The sequence below is a fragment of the Cupressus sempervirens genome, chromosome 1 (genome assembly GCF_028749045.1).
Source record: "Cupressus sempervirens isolate cs-2001-9-10 chromosome 1, ASM2874904v1, whole genome shotgun sequence".
Classification (NCBI taxonomy): Eukaryota; Viridiplantae; Streptophyta; class Pinopsida; order Cupressales; family Cupressaceae; genus Cupressus; species Cupressus sempervirens.
The window spans coordinates 810683375-810705164 of NC_143118.1; the positions used below are offsets into that span (position 1 = coordinate 810683375).

Here is a 21790-nt window from a genome sequence, read left to right on the forward strand (position 1 = left end):
GTTGTAATTCTAGCCTCTATATAAGGCCATTTGCTCTCATTTGTAAAAGGTCAAAGAAAATTGTTGCTAAGATAATACCAAAATTGCCTCTCTTTATCATTGTTGTGACTTGCATGGTGATTAAAAACATTTGGTGTTATTGCATGGTTTCTACTTCCAAATAGTTAAAGCTAGATTTCCTTTGACGTTGTTAAAATAGATTTTATTTTGAGAGAGTTGCTAAGTAAGAGTAAGGGTAGATGGATAATTGCATGGTGATATTAGTGAATGTTTGATAGAGATCTATAAACTAAGCCAGCATCCTAATGGCTGGTTAGGAAGCTTTATGTGGTAATCTAGTCACTTTCACTTGAATCATTGCATCTATGGAGGTAAAGCCGCTGGTCAACTTTCATTAGATTCGATCCTCATCAATTTGTTAATCTTTTCATTCATAGGAGTAGGAGTAGAGTAGTGAGTAGCTTAGTATTTGGAGTTTTGAGAAAAGAAGTCAAGAGAAGCATCATTAGTAAACACACCCCCACCATCACCACCATCTACATTATCTGGAATTCAAATATTTTACAAACCCATTATCATCACCATCATCCCAAAACCCAAGTTATCCTTGAATGAACAACATAAGGCCGCCTACGTGATTACTAGCAACTCACATCGATAACTGGGTTAGTATCCACAAGCCAAAGGAACACTGGAGTTTTTCTCATTTCAAGAGAGGAATTAAGTGTTTGATATTCCATATCAAGTGTTCAATTGTTATATGTTATATAGTGGTACAAAACTGACCTCAACACATACGAATACCTTCGTAGCCAATACGAAGAAACGTTAAAAGTGAACAACATAAAAGACCTTTTTGAAGGACCAAGACTCCTCAAGGGGGCCATTTTACTTATGCAGATTCACAACAAAAGAGACAGGATGGAAAAATCACATCAAACTGACTAGTAGTTTTTGTGGGTCCCTAAGGCTTATGTCCTCGTTGATGTCATTAAAAATCTTTCTTTCACATCAAAAGAGACGAGCTAGAAAAATCACATCAGACTGACTACGAGTTTTTGTGGGTCCCTTAGGCTTATGGCCTCGTGGACGTCATTAAAAATCTTTCTTTCATTCATTAATTGATAGTGTTTGTTGGTTTTGGTAATCTAGGACTTCTGATTGGACATAATCAGATTCTCAAATAGGCTGTTGTATAATTTCCATCATCCTCGCATACAACAAAACAAGATGGCAAAAATTATATTTAACTAAATTTGTTAGTCTTTCTTTTAAGTTCGATCATTATTTCAATTCCATCACTTAAATTTTGTTGAAGAACCCAAATAACAAACTAATATCAAAAACAACCAAAAACTGTGATTCGACATGAACGTCATACAATAATCAGTGACAGTACATTGAACAGCAACAAAAGTATAGCATTTTGAAGATGAGGATTTTTTAGTGCGACGTTGGTTGGTATTCTAATCGCAACATACAAACCGACATTGCGCGCAAGCCAGATTTGAATTTAAGATGGAAAAAGCATACCAAGCTTTCCATTTTGTGAGACTTGGGAGGGCTTTTAATCGAGACGATTCTTTTGACTAGGCCAGATATGCGTAAGTGCTTAACATGCTATATCACAGACTCGGGCTTTTCGTTGGCAAAGAAAACAGAATCAATTCGGAAACACACTAAACCGGGCACCATGAACAAGCGGACATCATTGGAAGGCATCCAAAAATCGAGCACTTCAGAATAATGTCACTATAAACCAGGTTAATTGCTAGGAAATATTTTCACTTAGATGAGACTATACTGCAGTATCCAACAGAATACAAGGCATAGATAAACCAAACAAGCATAATATATTAGACACACCAAACCAAAACATCCTATTGTTACTTAAAACATAAGGATCAGGTATCAGAATTTTATAGATGCCTCCAAACCTATGAATATACAAGATTCCATATTTCCATATAAACATTTGAACGGATGAACAATAATAAAATTTAAACGGGTGAACAATATTCTACACCCTACGCCACAAATTTGTCAGACATGCAATAATTGATAACAGGTACCTGCTGCTTTCTACCCATGATCAGAGGTCCATTACTAAGATGGTCACTTCCTAAATTTCCTTCACAATTCTAAATTTGCAATTACAAACAGCTCTTGCACTTTCAGACCAAATAAAACAAATTGGTTTTACCTCTATAGCTATCATTATGCAAATCTCATGTAGAAAATATCTTCAACCATCTATTGCAACTAAAGGAGGCGCCCATCCATGAACCAATGAACCCAATCGAGACAGTTCAAAGTCCATCATATTTATGAATATTTTTGCACAAAATAAGAATGACCCAAATCGGAGTCAACCGCTGTACATATATTCTCTTCAAAAGCTAGTAAGACATTTCCCTGCTTCATATGATCCACTCACAATGCTGCTTGTTCTTTCCATCTTAAACAACAGTTTAGGTGTACTCAGATGAGAGAATCGAGATAAGAGTATTCATGCCGTCTTCTATATTCAAGTAAGCTGCCATATGTCCGATCAGCCACACCAATAAATAGAGATTCGGCATCTGGACTAAATGACACTCCTGCAATTTCGCCAAAGAAATCTATTTCCTGACTCTTATCATAGTTCTGCTTTGTGTCGTATACATGAACAAAGTCAGCTGGCTCAGCCATTGCCATAAATTGACCATCTGAGGAAAATCTTATAGACCGTATGGCACCTAGATGGCCCTTAAGAACTGCAAATGAGGTTGAAAGATTTCTAACATCCCAAAGCCTGCATGTCATGTCTTGATTCCCTGTAGCAAATATTCGCCCATCTGGATGCCACGCAGAAGCAAAGGAGAAATCCAAATGACCTCTAAGAGAAGCAACAGTCTGCAAACAGTAACCTGAATATTATCATATCTATTTGGAGTCTGGACCCTAGTTACAAAGCAGATATGCAATTCTTTGTCAATTGCACTTGGATCATGATGCTTATGATAGCATCTTACATACCTTCCCTGTTTGACAGTCTGAAAGAAGGCCCACAGCATCATCCCCTACAACAACAAGTAGCTTTTTATCTGGACTGACAGATGTGTGCTGCAAGGCATATAGAACATGTCTTAGAAAACAAAGTAAACTTCAGGAGAATAATTTTGAATAACAAGCAATGATCTTTGAACTTCAAGTGCCATTACATAGCACTTACATTTACAGCCCAAGGCAATGAGAAGTGTTTCATCAATGCAAATCTTTCAACATCAAATGTCCGTACACCACAGTCATTACTTGAAGTCATAAACTGAGTTGCTCCACTGTAGATTAAGGAAAAAACCCAAAAAAAAAGATTGGGAGTTGGTCAGAAAGAGCACATGCAATTGCTATAAAAATACCTTACAATAGCATGATGATTATGTTATCTGTGATAATGACATTGAAGATTAGAATGCACTAAACCACAAGAATGAAAAGATTGGAATGCACTGCTCTAACTGCTGACCAGACCACATACCTAGCACTCTGGTAGATTTCTACTGCATTTGTGATTGCGTTCTCATCGTAGGTTATCCTTCCACAGTAACTGACACCTGGTCGATCCAAATACTACATCACAACGCCACAACAAACACAATATGTGATTAGCAAAGATAATAGAACCAATTATATAATGTAAACACTTGAAGTCCATTCCTCAGCAGCAGTACCTTACAAATTAGTTCTCCCTGAAACCCACCCGCAACTAGTAAATTCTCCTTCACAGCCATTGTACTAATCTGCACTTGGGACAGACCTTGTCTTAAAGCTCCTTGATGTCCCTGTTTTACAAGTCAGACATAAAGCATCTCCAGAGTTAATTTTGAACCAGCAGAATTTAACTCTACCATCACAAACTTGAAATATAACTGAAGTTATAAAAGATATGCCAACACCAAATTTTACATTGCTTATGCATTAAGCAAACCATAAAGATATGTTGAAGGTTAGAAAAGTACCTCTGATGGTACAATGGAACCAGCAACATTCAGAAACTCTGTTTCTTTGCGAGTTAAAGGAGACCAGTGTACAATTGAATAATTTGATAGGACATATACATCATGCTTCGATGTTGCCCACACTAAATTCCTCAGCTGAAATGTACCAATGTATATCATAATCAGTTGACGAATTCAATCGTGTAACCCTATATCTTGAAAATCAAGAACAAGACACCTGGCATCTCTACATGTAAAACCAATCTATAATTATTTTAATTCCCTTTTTCGAAATCAACAACAAAATACTTTGTTTGTCTAAATATAAAACTGATCAATATTTATTACAAACCCCCATTCTGTTACAGGTATTAGTTATTAGTTAATATTATTATTGGGTGCTACTTTGTAACCACCCATATGGTAAATTTCTAATTCACTAAATTAGAAGTATCTATCTCACATGCATGAGCTAGTAATAGTTTTCTCTGGCAAGACACTTTATATTGTAATAACTTACAAAGAGAGAGGTATCTGGAATAATTGAACTGTAATGTACACTATATTGGGGCTGCAAAAATAATATAAATCACCTTGTTGCAATCTTTTCTGCATGTCCATGTGCATTATCTTTATTTCTTTTGCAAATTTCCTTATTGATGGTATCAGAGCTCTTTTCAAGGCCATTTTCTTCAACATTATAAGTTTAAGGCATTTTTGCAACTGTCCACTTCATACTCTCAAGTTCTCAACTTACCCTCTTAAGATCTTGGTGATCAAAAAGTAGCTACAGAAGTAGTAGCACTAAATCTCAACTGCAACTTTACTATTTTTTTCCCTCCTTGCAAGTAGTTTTCTTTCTTTTCATTTCTTTTCTTTTTTAATAGGAAACCTAATAGGTGCAGTCTATCCTCCATCATTGGTGCACTAAAATATTGGAATAACCCTATTTACAAATTAGTTTATAAATTTACAAGCTCACGGACCAGACACACTCAACAGTATATGCAAGTCTTCTCTCTTCCACCTTATCCTCTGCAATTAGATTGGGCTTTGGCACTCAGAATTTGAGACAATTGGGAAATTTTATGATATTAAATCAATGTAACAGCATGCCAAAATGCTACAAAACTGGTGGCCCTGAGGGAGAAGCTATAGCAAGTTCAAGTCATATAAAGTCAAGTTTTTGAAGCTCTGAAGCCAAGTTCTCTCAACCCAATAACTATTACAATAATAGATAAGACGTCTATTATTAGTTAATGGTTATCTTGTAAATATCTTTAGCTTTAGTTTGCTTTCGTTTTTTGCTTTCTCTGGAATAGAATGTTTCTATTCTTTACGATCGTTTCATAAGGAAACATCATCTCTTCCTTTTGTATAAATTGACCTTTCGGTCTCTGTTATTAATAAGCAAGTATTTACCAATTACCTTGTAATATGGTATCAGAGCTAAATACTTATAGATTTTTTCGGAAAAATTTATAATTTCTTGAAATTATTTGTTTAAATTTTTCCAAAATTATTTCAGCTAATTTCTCCAAAACCCACCTAGGGTTTTTCTGCTTGGAGAAATTCCCGAATTACGGGTCTGCAAATCGCGTGGAAATCGTGGCCATTTTTTGAAGACTCGCGTTTTTGGGGTGAAAATCTGCATGTTTCTGTATCAAATCTTCATGCTCTTAGCCGTCTCAGTCTGTCATCGTGCTCTGGGAAGCAGATTCGACCATTTTTCATCAAGAAATCTGAAGTTTTTTCAAGCTTTTTTCAGCTAGGGCCGTTTTTTTTCGAAACCCTAATTTTTGGGGTCGAAAATTTTTTTTGTTTGCAGATTCTTGGTGGGTTTTTCGAGAGCTCAACTGGGTTGTCGTCCGTTTTTTTTTGGTGCCTCGATTTTTGTGCCTCGATTTCCGAGCCAGCGGATTCAAAAAACGACAGCAGATTCCTTCTGGGTTTTTCGAGCTCTCTTTTGGGTCATTCTCTGATTTTTCTGGGTCTTCCATATTTTTGCCTCGAAGAACGTGCCTTCACAGATTTTCACAGTTTTTCATTGAAAAACGTGCCATGGCATCTCTGACAAATATTCTGCTCGAGCATAATTCCAAATTCAATGGTCGCAATTATGGAACCTGGAAGCAGCGCATCATCGCAATCTTCGAATATCGAAACACCGATCAACTTGTTCTGGGTGTTAAGCAGCGTCCGACTTCTCCAGGTCCTGATCAAGATACATGGGATCTGAACAATCGAGAGGCAGTAATGCTTCTCAAACTCTCCGTAGCAGATGACCAGCTTTCTCAGATTCCATCCGGCAAGACAGCGGCCGAAATCTGGACACATCTAAAAGGTCTTCATGAGACTTCCGACAAGAGCAGAGCCTTCTTTCTGAAAAACACTCTGTTTTCTATTGTCATGGATGAGCGCACCTCGCTCCAGGCACACCTGAATCGAATTCAGGAAATCCGTGATCAGTTACTTGCCATTGGTCGCAAGATGGAGGAAGAGGATATTGTGGTAATCACTCTTCGGAGTTTACCAAATTCCTATGAGCATTTTATCGAGACTCTCAACATCACATCTACTGGTGTTGATCTAAAGTTCACTGATCTCTGCACCCTGCTACTTCAGCAAGATCGGTGGAAACAACAGTTCGGTAGCAGCTCCAGTTCCACCTCCACTGAGCAAGCCTTTGCTGCGAAATCCTTTCAGAAGGATAAGGGCAAGTTTCAGCAACCATCTCAGCAGAAGTCTTCTGCTCCAGCATCCGATGGTACCAAAAAGAAGAACATTCAATGCAACTATTGCCACAAGTATGGTCACATGAAGGTTGCATGTCGGAAACGCTTAGCTGCCCAGTCTAAGCAATCAGGTTCGCAACCCAAAGCGAACAATGCAAAGCACACTGAGCAGGTGGAATCTGCCTTTTATGCCTTCATGGCTAAAAGACCTGCAGATCATGTACAGTCATCTGCCTGGTACATTGATTCAGGTGCCTCTCGACATTTCACTCACCGCAGAGACTGGTTTACTGACTACCAGCCTTATTTAGATTTTGTTATCTTTGGTGGTGGAGAAGAGTACACGGTTGTTGGTAAAGGCAACATTCAAATTCAGTCTGTTGGGAGGAAGCTCATATTCCTTGATGTGTACTACGTTCCAGGGACGGAACTAAATCTACTCTCGGTCAGTCAGTTGCTGCGACATTCTCCACACTTGGCAGTCACCTTCAGTTCACATCAGTGCACCATCACTGATCGGGCGACTAAGTCTACTATTGCAGTTGGTCTTGAGGATCATGGTCTTTTCAGACTTACTGATTCTGGTGATTCTCAGGACTTAGCTATGGCTGCTCGGCGATCTTCCATCAGCTCACTTTGGCATCAGCGATATGGGCACTTAAATGTGCATTATCTCTCACAACTTGCTCGGGATGAGCTTGTTCTTGGTTTGCTAGAGATTCAAACCCAACACCTTGGAGTTTGTGACGCATGTCAGGCTGGGAAGCAACATCGCACACCTTTCCCCAGTGGCGATTCTTGGCGAGCTTCTCAAGTACTTCAGCTTGTTCATGCTGATATTTGCGGCCCTATGGCCACTTCTTCTATTCTTGGGTACAAGTATTTTTTGTTGTTTGTAGATGATTTCAGTAGAAAAATGTGGGTGTATTTCCTTAAAAAGAAATCTGATGCATTTATTGTATTTCAGAAATTTAAACCCTTAGTTGAAAAAGAGTCTGGGAAATCTATTATTACTCTTAGATCAGACAATGGGGGGGAATTTTGTTCTAATGTTTTCTCCAGCTTCTTGGATACACATGGCATCCAACGCCAGTTCACCACACCCCACACGCCACAACAGAACAGTGTAGTTGAACGTCGGAACAGGACAATCACCGAGATGGCTCGTTCCATGCTCGAACACAGACATGTTCTGAAGCGTTTTTGGGCAGAAGCAGTTAACACTGCAGTTTATCTGTTGAACCGGTCACCCACAGTGGCGGTCAAAGGTAAAACTCCGGAAGAGGCCTGGTCAGGTCGCAAGCCCAGAATTAGTCACCTGAAGGTTTTTGGCTCTCTTGCTTTTGTTTGGATCCCTGATGCTTCACGCACCAAGTTGGATGCCAAGAGTCAGAAACTGATGCTTGCTGGATATAGCAGTCTTCACAAAGCCTACCGCCTTATTGATGTTGAGACATCTCGTCTCATATACAGCCGCGATGTAGTCTTTGATGAGCAGCGAGAACCATTCATGCCTGTTTCTCCTGTTCCTGATCCAGCAGACCAGCCTATGCAGGTTCATGATTTGGGAGTTTGGCTTCCATTAGGTCCACCTGATGGGAGGGCTCCAGTAGCTCCTACAGCTCCAGTCCTGCCAGTGATACCTGTACAGCCACCTCCGGCTTCTCCTGCAGGATCACCTCGTTTTGAAGATGCTTCACCTGAGTTTGATCCAAATTCTTCTGATCAGGATCCTGCTGATCAAGCATCTCCTAGTACTACTGTTGGTCATTCTCCTCTCCGGCCTAAGTGGTGGGCTAAGACACTTGCTGATCTTCATGATGATGAGCTCATTGATGGGAGAACTACTCGAAAAAAGAGCAAAACTATAGATTCTGTTAACTTTGCTCTTATGGCGAACATTCACAGTGTGTTTGAACCTCAAACATATTCCGAGGCTAAAGGAATTCCAGAGTGGGAACAGGCCATGCAATCTGAACACCAGAGCCTGCTGAAGAACAACACTTGGGTCCTTTCTGATCTTCCCCCAGGGAAGAAACCCATTAGCTGCAAATGGGTCTACAAAATCAAATACAAATCAGATGGTACTTTGGATAAGTACAAAGCTCGTTTAGTGGCAAAGGGCTTTTCTCAGCGTCAGGGCATTGATTATGAGGAGACCTTTGCTCCTACTGCAAAGATGAGCACCATCAGATTAGTCCTAGCCATGGCAGCACAGTTTGGCTGGAAGGTCCATCAGATGGACGTAAAGAGTGCTTTCCTGAATGGTGATCTCCATGAAGAGGTCTACATGACGCAGCCTCCTGGTTTCAAGGTTGCTGGTAAAGACCATCAGGTTCTCAGATTGGTAAAAGCTCTCTATGGTTTGAAGCAGGCCCCTCGGGCATGGTACATCAAGATTGATACGTACCTCAGTGATCAAGGCTTCAAGAGGAGTTCTTCAGACTCAAATCTGTACATCAAGACTACTGACAGTGACATCATCCTTCTGATTATCTATGTGGATGATCTGATCATCACTGGCAGTTCGGCATCTTTGATTCAGGGAATCAAACAACACTTATGCCAGTCTTTTGATATGACTGACCTTGGGCTCATGCATTATTGCTTAAGTGTTGAAGTTTGGCAACAGTGTTCTGGTATATTCATCTCTCAGTCCAAATATGCTAGAGCCTTGTTAGACAAATTCCGAATGCAGGATTGCAAACCTGCATCTACACCTATGGAGAAAGGTCTCAAGTTATCAGCCAAGTCTGATTCTCCTTCCGTTGATGATACTACGTATAGGCAACTAGTAGGCAGCCTCATCTACCTATCTGCTACTAGGCCTGATATCAGCTTCGCAGTCAGCTATATTTCACGCTTTATGACAGCTCCTAAGGCTGATCATTGGATGGCAGCAAAGCGTGTGCTTCGTTATGTGAAAGGCACTTCTGATTATGGACTTCTGTATTCTCGGAGTTCTAATCCTAAACTCAGTGGGTTCACAGATTCAGATTGGGCAGGCTCTATTGACGATAAAAAGTCAACATCTGGATATGTGTTCAGTTTGGGATCCGGTGCAGTCACATGGACCAGCAAGAAGCAGCAGGTAGTTTCTCTCTCTTCTACAGAGGCTGAATATAGAGGGAGTGTTAAGGCAGGATGTGAAGCTGTCTGGCTTCGTCGGATGCTTGGGGATATGCAGATGTCACCAGCAGGACCGACTACTCTGTTTGTTGATAACGAAGGCGTTATCAAGTTAGCACGGAATCCAGTCTTCCATGAACGAACCAAGCATGTGGATGTTCATTGTCATTACATACGACAGCTGGTTGAAGACGGGACTATAGATCTGCAGTATGTTCCTACCTCAGATCAGACTGCAGACATTCTCACCAAGCCTCTTGGTCCTGATAAGTTTGTCAAATTCAGAGGACAGCTTGGTGTGTTAGATAGATTAACCATTAAGGGAGGGTATTACAATAATAGATAAGACGTCTATTATTAGTTAATGGTTATCTTGTAAATATCTTTAGCTTTAGTTTGCTTTCGTTTTTTGCTTTCTCTGGAATAGAATGTTTCTATTCTTTACGATCGTTTCCTAAGGAAACATCATCTCTTCCTTTTGTATAAATTGACCTTTCGGTCTCTGTTATTAATAAGCAAGTATTTACCAATTACCTTGTAATAATAACAATTCAAGCAATCTAGCTGCAAATTCCACCTACATGGTAGTAAAATTCAGACACCATTAAGTATCAAATCAAAAACCAAATAAGAACAATTTTTGGGCCATACTGTCTCATCCAAGCAATTTTCCCATTGTGATCCTTTCTCTGACCTTATTGCTTTGGAATATAACTCGGGTACCCTTTCTTGCACCAGCCCACCATTTACCTTTCAAGCACCTTACCCATTGTGATTGTCTCATTGTTCCCCATCATTTTGCCATATAGCTCTGACTGTGACAACCCTTCTATTAACTCTAGATACCCACTAGAGCTGGTGGGAATCCCTCAATCATAGGAGTCCACCAACCGCAATTTGATTAGGATACCTACCTCTCCAAAAGGTGGGACATCTTAACATTTTAGTTGATCTGAGAGTAGGTTGAAAGCTTCCAATTGCATGTATATGTCCGTCACCAACATACTTCAAGTTGGTGGGGTTGAATACTTGCATACTAACAGGGATCAATACTATAACACTAAGGGTTTTTCCAATTCTAGAACTACAGTAGGCTCCCGCCTATTCTAGATTTCCAAATGATGTAAAAGAACCTACCAAGTGACAAAGAAGAGCAATACTTTACAATCCATCAAATTCCAACTAATCAAAAGCTCTCTATAATATCTTTACAGAATGAGGCTAATCAATCGTTTCAATGGTTTGAAATATCTCAATTGTTTCTCAAATGATAAGACTTTCATAAGGCGATCATCAACCATTTTTCGTCGCACTGCATATGAAAACTTGACAGGAGTGTCCTCACTAAATTGTGCCAAACACATTCAATTCAGGAAGAGCAAATTTGAAAAATTACCAAATCAAACAAGTGACCTTGATTAACAATTTTTTTAAACTATTTTACCAATGATTTAAAGAAGATATCTCAAATAAAGTTTAAATATATAAACTGCCCATATTTTGGAATACTCGTAGTTTTAGCCATCTTAAAGGATAAATATGCAACAAATAAATAAGATATAGGACCCTCTTCTCCATCCTTCAGGTTAATAAAAAATTTGACAGACCAAGACAATAAAGCCGTCATGATTCACAAGTCATCAAAAAAAACAGTTCACTCCTCCAAATGTTAGGCCCTATAGATTGTTAGAATGATTAGAATAACTGAGAGGGGGCGTGAATAACTTATCCTCAGGTCCAGATGTACCAATTCAACTTTTAACAAATTCAAACAACTTAATCAAACTTATAAACTTAATTGGCCAATATTCATCATCGATTGAACTTATTCATCCAACACTTAGTTCTCTATCTAGTATATGTTGAATAACAGAAATAAACAACAATAAATAGCATGCCCCGTGAAAACAGCATTCAACAATTATAACACTTGGATTTAATGTCAAAACCTATTTTGGGAAAAACCACCAAGTAACATGCTACCGCTTTTTACAATTTTGAAGTGAGCTCAGTTAAGAGTCAACCTTTGCAAATTCAGATCTCCATTCAGCTCATTTATGGTTCACTCACTGGACTTCATCATATTCTCTATCTCTCATTCACTTGGCAACCCTTCAATCAATCACTCTTCACCAACTTCTCACTTTTCCTCAGCTACTCTGTTCTTGATAAGTAGGAGATGATTTCCACAGCTAGTCAAATTGTGATGTGAATATCAGGATTTAACTGTGTGATTTTTGAGTCAAACTCGATGACCCATGTTTCATGAGTAGTGATTCAACATGAATCCATCTCTCATGAGAATAAATGGAACACTTAGCACTCATTGGATCTAGGTGATGCTCACAGGGGTGAAGCACCGGGACTTCCCGGGAGGTCACCCATCCCAGTACTACTCCAGCCTGAGCGCGCTTAACTACGGAGTTTCCTCCACAGTTAAACCCAAAGCTTGCAACCCCATTTGCAAAACCTTCACCAAGTGTTGTGCCTTATGAACCATTCATTAGAAAGCCCCTTAAGCTCATCAATTGATAAGTAGGAGATGATTTCCACAGCTAGTCAAATTGTGATGTGAATATCAAGATTTAACTGTGTGATTTTTGAGTCAAACTCGATGACCCATGTTTCATGAGTAGTGATTCAACATGAATCCATCTCTCATGAGAATAAATGGAACACTTAGCACTCATTGGATCTAGGTGATGCTCACAGGGGTGAAGCACCGGGACTTCCCGGGAGGTCACCCATCCCAGTACTACTCCAGCCTAAGCGCGCTTAACTACGGAGTTTCCTCCACAGTTAAACCCAAAGCTTGCAACCCCATTTGCAAAACCTTCACCAAGTGTTGTGCCTTATGAACCATTCATTAGAAAGCCCCTTAAGCTCATCAATTGATAAAACATCAAAGCATAAAACCCAGTTAAACCCAAAGCTCACCAAGTGTTCTTCACAAATTCTTCACAAATTCACCAATCAACAACCATAAAACATCTCTTGTGCCCCCTCAAATAGGTAGCTTTGATTTTTTGCCACTTAAACATCACCGTAGATCTTAGGGTTTGATATGATTCAATGAATTTGTCCATCATTTTGTCCTTTTTCTCCTTCTTGAAACTTATGGAAAGCTCTCATTAAATCCTTGCCTTAGATCGCTCAACAAACTCAATTCATGCATTAAATACGCCAACTCGTCAATCCTTATTATTTACGCATTTTGACTCATCTGTAAATTCAACTGTGTCGGCCTCAAATCTTGATTCTTTCACAAACTGTTAAAATGCTGACACTCAATCATCATTGTGTTCTTCAGCTCGGTCATCAATGTGTAACTCAATCTCTATTGTATGTCTCACTCGGCTTACACTAGCTCGCTTGGCCTTCACTACACTCAGCGCTACTACAGCTTTCTCTTTCATCTCGCTCGACCATTACCTCCACTCGGTTAACATTTTTATGCTCGGCTATAACTTAAGTTCATTAATCTTCTACTCCAACTTCTTCATTCACCTAGTGGGCTGTCACTCGGTCAAGCTCTGTGTTTTACTCAACTTCTTGTCATTCATCAAGCATCTCTTCTACACTTCAACTTAATTGTCTTCTTCACATAATATAATGATCAAACAACTCATTATCTTGTCAAATAGTAATTGATCAAGTGCCCATTTAATTCCATCATACATACTCCTCTTTAGTCAACAACTCTACTAGTTCACCTTGTTATCTCCTCTTTTCAAAATGCTCTTCATCAATCAACTGATATGGCACTCTACACTGTTAGCAAATGTCTTACCAATAAGGTTTGACATTAATGACAACTTAACAATTGTTCCAATTGTAGTTGCCAACAATCTCCCTCTTTGGCATTGATGGCAACACCTTTAGTTACCATGCAAATGCAAAAGTGTTCACTTGATTTGTCACTAACTATAATGTCTACCCCTAGTTTACTTTTCATGTTATATTGCCAAATTCTTTTAGGCCAACTTTATGGTTATGTTTTATGATTTAGTGGTGTACTCGGTTACCTGATTTGATTGGATATTATTCATGTTGAGTTATATATTTGATGAGTTACTTGATATTCGATTGTTTCAGGTGTTTATTTTATTCTTTCAATGATGAGGTTTCGTATGTTCATATAGTGATTTCAGTTATTTCATGATGATAGTTAGATGGATGATTTATATACAGCTTCTATGGATACTTACCCCATACTTGCGCGTGTATGGTGTACATATATGTTTTACTTTATGTTTGACGTTTCTAATGTGCTTGAGGGAGGGAGTTGTAGTCACCTGCTAGTCAGGATCAACATGATGCACCACTCCCCACCATTGCATGTTTAGTGTAGAATTATATGTATCTATACATACTCGGATTTTACGCAGATTGCAAGTACTGGGCATCAGCTTCCTTAAATTGCCAAGATGAGGATGCCCTATCGCAATATCTCAATGGTAAAGCAGGGAGATAGTTCTTGAGTCCAAATCCTAACCCGAATCAATTGTCCTAGAAAATAGGACAAGTCTCTAAGTTATTTACCCTTCCGAATTCGTCAAGTGACGTGAATTCGAGATTTTGAACCTTGAGTTTGATTTAGTACTATCTTTATGATGGGTTTTCTTATTTGGATTTGTGGGTCTGTTGTGATTTTCAGTTATAATTAAATTTAAATGATTTAATTTAACAAAAATTTAATAAAGAGAGATCAATTTTTTATTGTATTTAATTAATTGAGAAATTAATTAAATAAAAAAATTAAATTTAAAAGATTTAATTATAATTATAATTTTGGCGTAATCATATTTATTTAATTTAATTATTATTATTTATTTAGGAGTTTTATTTTAATAATAAACTCTAAATATTATTATTAGTTAAATTAATAAATATACTACTAAAGACATCTTGTGATTTAATAAAAAAAAGAGAATAAACTTAATTAAGTTTATTTTAATAAAAAACGCAAAAAGTTGCATGAAATTAAAATAATAAATCAAAGGGGTTTGCGTTTTGCAAAATTGAAACCCTAAAGGAGAAAGCTCTTTATTAAAAAGTTAGAGCTCATTTCTCCATACAGAAATTTGGAGGAGCAAATTTCAAGAAAAAGAGTTTTCAAGAAGACCGGAATTTTCTTGCGAGCTTTGAGCATTCATCTCCCTTTCTTCTCTGTGTTTGTTATGGATCTGTTTCAAAATTTTAATTCGGGTTGAAACCCTTGTTTGAGAAAAGTTGTTTTTCGTTATTGGATTGTCTGTAAGAAAAATCAATCAAAAATTCTTATTGGAAATCGAATTTTTTAGAAAATTAAAATCGGGATGGGGATTTGGGAAAAAATACCAGAAATTTAAATTAACAAATTTGATAGTTCTTAATTGTTTCCCTATTAGTTTTATACTAGATTTTGTTTTCAAAAAATATCTCATATAAAATTACCACAATAAATAAATTACTATGGTAATATTTATAATGAAACAGCAAATTTACTATACCTGGAAAAAAAAGTGTTTTTTTAATCCGTTTGGAGGGAGGCTGCATTTATTTCCGTCTCACGTTTTATATTTAAAAAAAAATCTGAAAATATAAATTTGAAAAGGGGAATCGGGGGCCATTACCTCCCCCGTCCCCGAGCTACGTATTCGAACCAAATGATTTATGAAACTTGAACCTTGTTTGTAAACCGCACATGTATGTTTTAGAACCAAATGATTTATGAAACTACTTTTAGTGTAATGCATGGTTTATTTTACTAGAGTTTGGGTTTGACTTAGTACGTTGACCAGTTAGGATGTTTACCAAAGGCTTGGAGGATTTTGTTCTATGATGATGTTATATGAAATGTCATGGTTTATGATTTGATCTTTGAGATATGAATCAGTTTTTATTATTTGGTCATGATCTTTTATACCTGACCATTGTAATGTATTATGGTATTTCTATGATGAGTTTTAATCAGTTGCTTGTTAGTGCTTTCTAGTCACTTGTATAGAACTGAGGTGAATGGTGTGATTTTCCTGGTATAACCTCTTTCGATCAGGTACCTTTTCGTGCTTTACAGTTGCTTGTATAGGATTAAGGTGAATATTGTGATTTATCTTTAGGTACTTTCTAGTAACTTGTATAGGACTGAAGTGAAAATTGTGATTTTCTGAGTCATTTTTCATGAGCTAAAGAGTAGGTAATCTATGTGTATGTTGGGAAGTGGGCCTGCAATGGAGGCCAGAACCCTAAAGAGGTTGCCTGGGTAACTCATTGTAAGTTGTTTTAATAGGTGATAACATTTCATTAAATGGGTTTGAAATGAATTAATAAGAGTCAATGTTTTTCCTCACCCATGCCTTGAGTGCTAGTTCAGGCTAGGATGGGAGTAGAGGGGATGCTTGGTTGCGACCTTGCCTCATTAATATGCCTTGTCTGTACAAGAGGATATGGATGCCACATAGAGTCACTAGGGGGCCTAAGTCCAAAGAGGCTACCAGGGTAACCTTAGAGTTGACTCATGCGATGACACTTGCCCACTTACATAGTAGATTTCCTACATGTCTTTGTTGCCTCTGGATTTAGATGTTATTTGTGTCTTGGTACCTTTTGAGATAGATTGCTATCAGGATTTCCTTGACCTGGACGATAGTTATGACTATTGGAGTTGTTATCCATTTGGGACTTGAGATTATCTCCTTTGCACGGTAGGAGTGGGCCATTTAGGTTCCACGAAGTTGGGTGGTAGTGTTTCTTATACCATTAAGATCCGACAGTTGGATGTCGTTGCTGAATGTACTTGTGCAATTGTTCCTTTCCTTCTGATCTTGTGTTTCTCATGTATGATAATATTTTGTTATATTGTCCTTGATTATCTGGAGATCTTATGAGATGATTGTAATTTATTTATGATGTATATTCTTTGAGCTTTCCATACCCTGTGACTTGTATAGCGAATGATTATGCATTCTAGTTATGCCAAGTGGCATCTTATGTAATTGTGTAGTATTTAATTGGATTCGTACTTGTGGTTATTGTATGATGTGGATTTGTTATGTATCAAACTTAGTATTAATAAAACTTATGTATGTGATTCAACGTCATGGAACCCTTAAGAGATGTAACTGTTAATGTATTGCTTTGTATGAATGTGAGTTATTGCTTCCGCTATGTTATCTCTTGTTGTTTTAATCTTTCAAAAAAAAAATGTTTGGCAAACTTAGTGAAACGTTACACAACAAATCATGTCCTCCAAATATGATATCAATCAACAAAAATTTCGGCTAGCAATATCTTATTTTCAGATTCACTTTTCAAGTACAAATTGTCATTGTCATTAGTTCTTGCAAAACCAATTGTCACCAAATATGTATGCAACCTTTTATACCATGTTTTAGGGGTTTGTTTCAAACTATACAATGCTTTGTGCAACTTACATACCATGCTCTTCTTGCTAAGATCAACAAATCCTTCAGGTTGTTCAATGTAGACTTCTTATTCCAAGATTTCATTCAAAAATGCAAATTTGACATCCATTTTAAAATACCTTGAATCCTTTGTAAGCAGCATATGCAAATAATGCTCTTACTCGTTCCAACCTTGCAACTACGGCAAATGTCTCTCCATAATCAATTCCTTCTTCTTGTGCATATCCCTCACAAACCAATCTTGCTCTGTTCCTTGTGACTTCACCTTTCTCATTCAACTTGTTTCTGAATACCCACTTGGTTCCAATTACATTCTTATCCTTTGGCCTTGGTACCAATGTCCATGTCTTGTTCTTCTCTATTTAATCAATCTCCTTATTCATTGTTTTGACCCAATCTTCATTCTCCAATACATCTTAACTGTTCTTGGTTGATACTCGCATAGTAAACATGTATCATTCTTCAATTTGTTTCTTGTCATGACTCTTGAATCTTTATCTCTAATGATTTGATCTAATGTGTGGTGTCCTCTCACATATTTAGCTAAGACAGGTTCAGATCTTCTTTCTCCTTGTGGTAATTCACTTGATTCAGCTTGCTCATTTTGTCCAAGTATCTTCTGTTGTAACTCGACTTCCTCTGTCTGGTGTTCGATCACCTCTCTTTCTAACTCGGCTCCTATAGCTTGATGCTCGACAGAGCTTGTATGTTGATGGTCGTCAGTGCCAATTTGCTCATGCCTTGCTCTTACTGGAATATCCTATGAATATACCTTCATCACTCTTTGCAACAAGTTTTCTTTTTCTCCCATCTTTCAATATATAACAATTGCTTCCAAAAAATTTGAAATATTTGACATTAGGTGCATGATCATACCATAGTTCAAAAGGGGTTTTATTCGTACCTTCCTTGACTTGAACTCGGTTCGGTGAATAGACAACAATACTTACAGCTTCTCTCCAATAATTTTGTGAAACATTCTTCTCCGTCATCAGTGTTCTTGCACAGTCCATGATTGATCTATTCCTTCTTTCAACAATCCCATTTTGTGGTGGAGTCCTTGGTGCTGACATTTGTCTTTTGATTCCTCTCTCATTGCAAAAAGTATTGAACTCCTCAAATATGAATTCTCCTCCTCTATCTGATCTCAAGCACTTCAAACTCTTTCTTGTTTCCTTTTCAACTCTAGCCAATACCACTTAAACATTTAAAAAGCATCAAATTTTTCTTTAAGAAACATCACAGTCATCATTCTAGAGAAGTCGTCAACAAATAGGATATAGTATTTGTCACTTTAATAACTTTGCACTCCAATAGGACCACATAAATCAGTATGAACCAACTCCAAAATATCATCAGAAGAATAGGTCTTGCTCTTGAAACTAGACTTCGTCATTTTTCCCATTTGACATTGTTTGCACATCACTTCATCAAGTTTTCTCAATCTTGATAATCCTCTTTCTCTTTCTATCCTACTAATGCTTACCAAATTATCAAAATTCACATAACATATGTTACATCCCAAATTTTGACCTAATTTAAAATATTGCCGTTGAGGTTCACATGAAGTCAGTTGACAATTAAATTTGTTATAATTCTGCGAAATGGTAAATTGGTTAGTCGTTATAATTATTTATCACGAATTCATGAAATTGAATAAGCGGTTAGCCATTATGATTATTTATAACTTTTTATGATAATATGATTTAATTACAGAGAATTTCCTTGCAGGAAACACGTCGAAGGGGTGGAAGCATTGTCAAAATAGAATTAGGCACAAGAGCATCACCATCATTGAACAGACGGGTTGAGGACCTAGCAACTTGAAACAGGATACATCTGTGGAACCCACATGAACTATTTAAATAATTGGTTTAAAATATATGATCTTTCACCTTATTATTATAATAGATATATCAATATACGTACATATGGATATAAAAATGAGATGGCACCATTATATTATAATAATTTAATAAAATGATGTCACCCCATTAATGTTTACATGTACGTATATAAATATAAGATTATAATAATACTCCAAATATAATAACATTCGAATTATTATAATATTTGAATTATAATCTTCCAACTCTATTCTTTTCTTTTTAATATTCTTGCTTTTAACCGATTAACATTTGGCATGATAAATTGGTAATTATCAAATTATTATCTTTCCAACTTTATCTTCCAACCATTTAAGTTTTCTTTTCCTCTTCTTTGTTTTAATCAATTTATTACTTGGAATTGTGAATCGGCTATAATTTTTTTAAACTGACGGAAGCCAAGGAGTCATGATCGCTCTCCATATATGGAAGCCGCGAGGGAGAGACGGTAGGACCCTTTTCCTCAGTGCTGGTCTTCTTCCTAGCTTGCTATGTTTTTCAAATTTCCTCGTCTCAATAACCAAATCAACCCTGCATTATTACATTAGCATCTTGCATTTGACACACCAGCAATCTGCAATTAAAACGTCTGCAAATTGCCATTGATACACCCGCAATCTGCCATTGAAACATGTTCAATCTGCCATTGATTCATCTGTAACTTACCTTTGATAAAAACCTTGTTTGGTTTGTATGATTCCAACATAGACGTGTGAGTAATTCTGGCTAAGAATTAGAGGCTGTGAGCACTGAAAGTGACATCTCAAGCAACTGAAGAGAATTGAACAGAGTTCAAGATCATCCAAGCATTACCAAATTCTTATCAGGTCATAAGTTACCATTCCAATATGTTTATTTTTCTATAGCAGCCGGCTAGACATGGAAATCTCTTATCTTTTGCTTGTGATCATGCTATTTCCTTTACTGGATGAGTAATCCCTGTAAATTATGACAAACTTTCTTCTTAACTCTCATGGTTTCCAGAATCATAATAAAAAGTGTTGAATAGTATCTCTTAAAGAAGGGTTTCTTAAGTGTAATAAAACCTGAATGAAATATTATGTTTGGAAATCAGAATTCGTTAATATTTTCAACTGGTTTCAAAAACATAATCTTCTGGTCACAATTGTGATAAGCATACTAAGCAGCGATTCTATGCATAGAGCGGATTTCAGCAAGTTTCAATATTTATCATGATGATATCTTGTTTGAATTTACAGCTTGAACTTCTTTAATTAGCCTTGTTCATGTAGGTGATAACCAAGTAACCATAGTATTGATCCTTATGCCAATGGATATTAAAATTAAACAAACAATTATGAAATCTTTAAAGAATATAATCTCACAAATCATAGATTGTGATAAGCTCGAATATATGTTAATTATGAAACAGTTGAGAATCAACAGGAAGAACCGATTGTTCTGAGAATTCCAAACACCTGGGACTCACCCGGCTGTGTAGCCAAGGAAATGGGTGATCAGGTGAGAGAAAGGAATCTACAATAACATGAAACAATATCAGTTATGACATAACAATGTTTATCATTTTTAAAAAGGAAACATTTAATAGCTCATGCATGACCCTGTTATTGTAACTCCTGCTGTCGAGTCGAGTGGTATGGTTAAATACCAGGATGCTCAGTAGATGACAGATGTTCCAAGTCCAATTCTGGGTAGGGAGGGCCTTTCTCGTTGGAGATTGTGTGGGGAATAAGTTATGGTCCGAGGTTGGATGGTTAAGCCCCTGACAATGTTTCACCTCTCTCCAAGATGTCGGACATGCGTCAAACAGAGATAAGCTATGCATTCAATTCATTGTCGAAAACAAGTATTTTTACTTTTATGAATTATAGGCAAGAAGAAGGTAAGATTAATTGAGTTTTATCATCATTACAGTTTTTTTACATTTAGTTGCGCGAGAAAGATTTCTCTGATGGATTGTTATATCAATCTTCCATTTATATAAATAATAAATATGAGCATATCTTTTAATCTTAGTTTACTGCCACAGTTAAGAAATCAGAAGGAAAGGAATGATACAGTGGTATCTAAAGCCCTGATTGATTCAGTAATATCTGGAGCCCTAAATGACACAATGGTATCTGAAGCCCTAAATGATCCAATGGTAATCGATGCCCTAATTGATACAGTGGTATGTGATGCCCTAATTTTATATAATGGTATTTAATGGTAATCGTCATTTGATTTCGATACAGTGGTATTGGATGGTAGTTGTTATTTCATATTGTTATAAAAGTATTTGTGGACTAATCTGGGTGATTACAAAAGCATCCCTACAAAGATTTCCTGGTTCAAATTCCATGGTATGTGGATTTTAATTTCTATAGTAAATTCATTGATGGTGTTTTAAGTTCTTAGTTAAGAAATTTTGTTTAACTGATTTTAACCGTCAATCTCATTCACATAAACATGACTGACATAACTATCTTCCTATGAAAATGAAGTAATATCTGTAATTCTTGGATGTGTTAATTGTTAATTTAAGACCCAGGAAAACTGGTTGTTACAACATAGCCTCTTATTCCATAACCAAACATCTTCAATTTGTGCAAATAGACATGTATCTTCAGATGGACCTAGATAGAACAAGTTTCATCTTGTTTGCTCCCCACTTCCAATTAGTTCACTAATAGCAT

At 37.1% G+C, this 21790-nt stretch overlaps 1 protein-coding gene across 1 annotated transcript in view; it reads right to left on the bottom strand.

Annotated features, from left to right (window-relative positions):
* Window positions 1-2303: 2303 nt before the first annotated feature.
* The window catches only part of LOC149580344 (putative WD repeat-containing protein C2A9.03), a 37123-nt gene continuing 17636 nt past the window's right edge, over window positions 2304-21790 (bottom strand). Inside the window, exons 5-10 of the mRNA XM_089790353.1 lie at window positions 3999-4133; window positions 3711-3821; window positions 3518-3609; window positions 3215-3320; window positions 3019-3105; window positions 2304-2895 (exon numbers count right to left, since the gene is read on the bottom strand). Of these exons, the coding sequence (XP_089646479.1) occupies window positions 2482-2895; window positions 3019-3105; window positions 3215-3320; window positions 3518-3609; window positions 3711-3821; window positions 3999-4133 (945 nt within the window). The 3' untranslated portion in view covers window positions 2304-2481. The remainder of the gene's footprint in view (window positions 2896-3018; window positions 3106-3214; window positions 3321-3517; window positions 3610-3710; window positions 3822-3998; window positions 4134-21790) is intronic.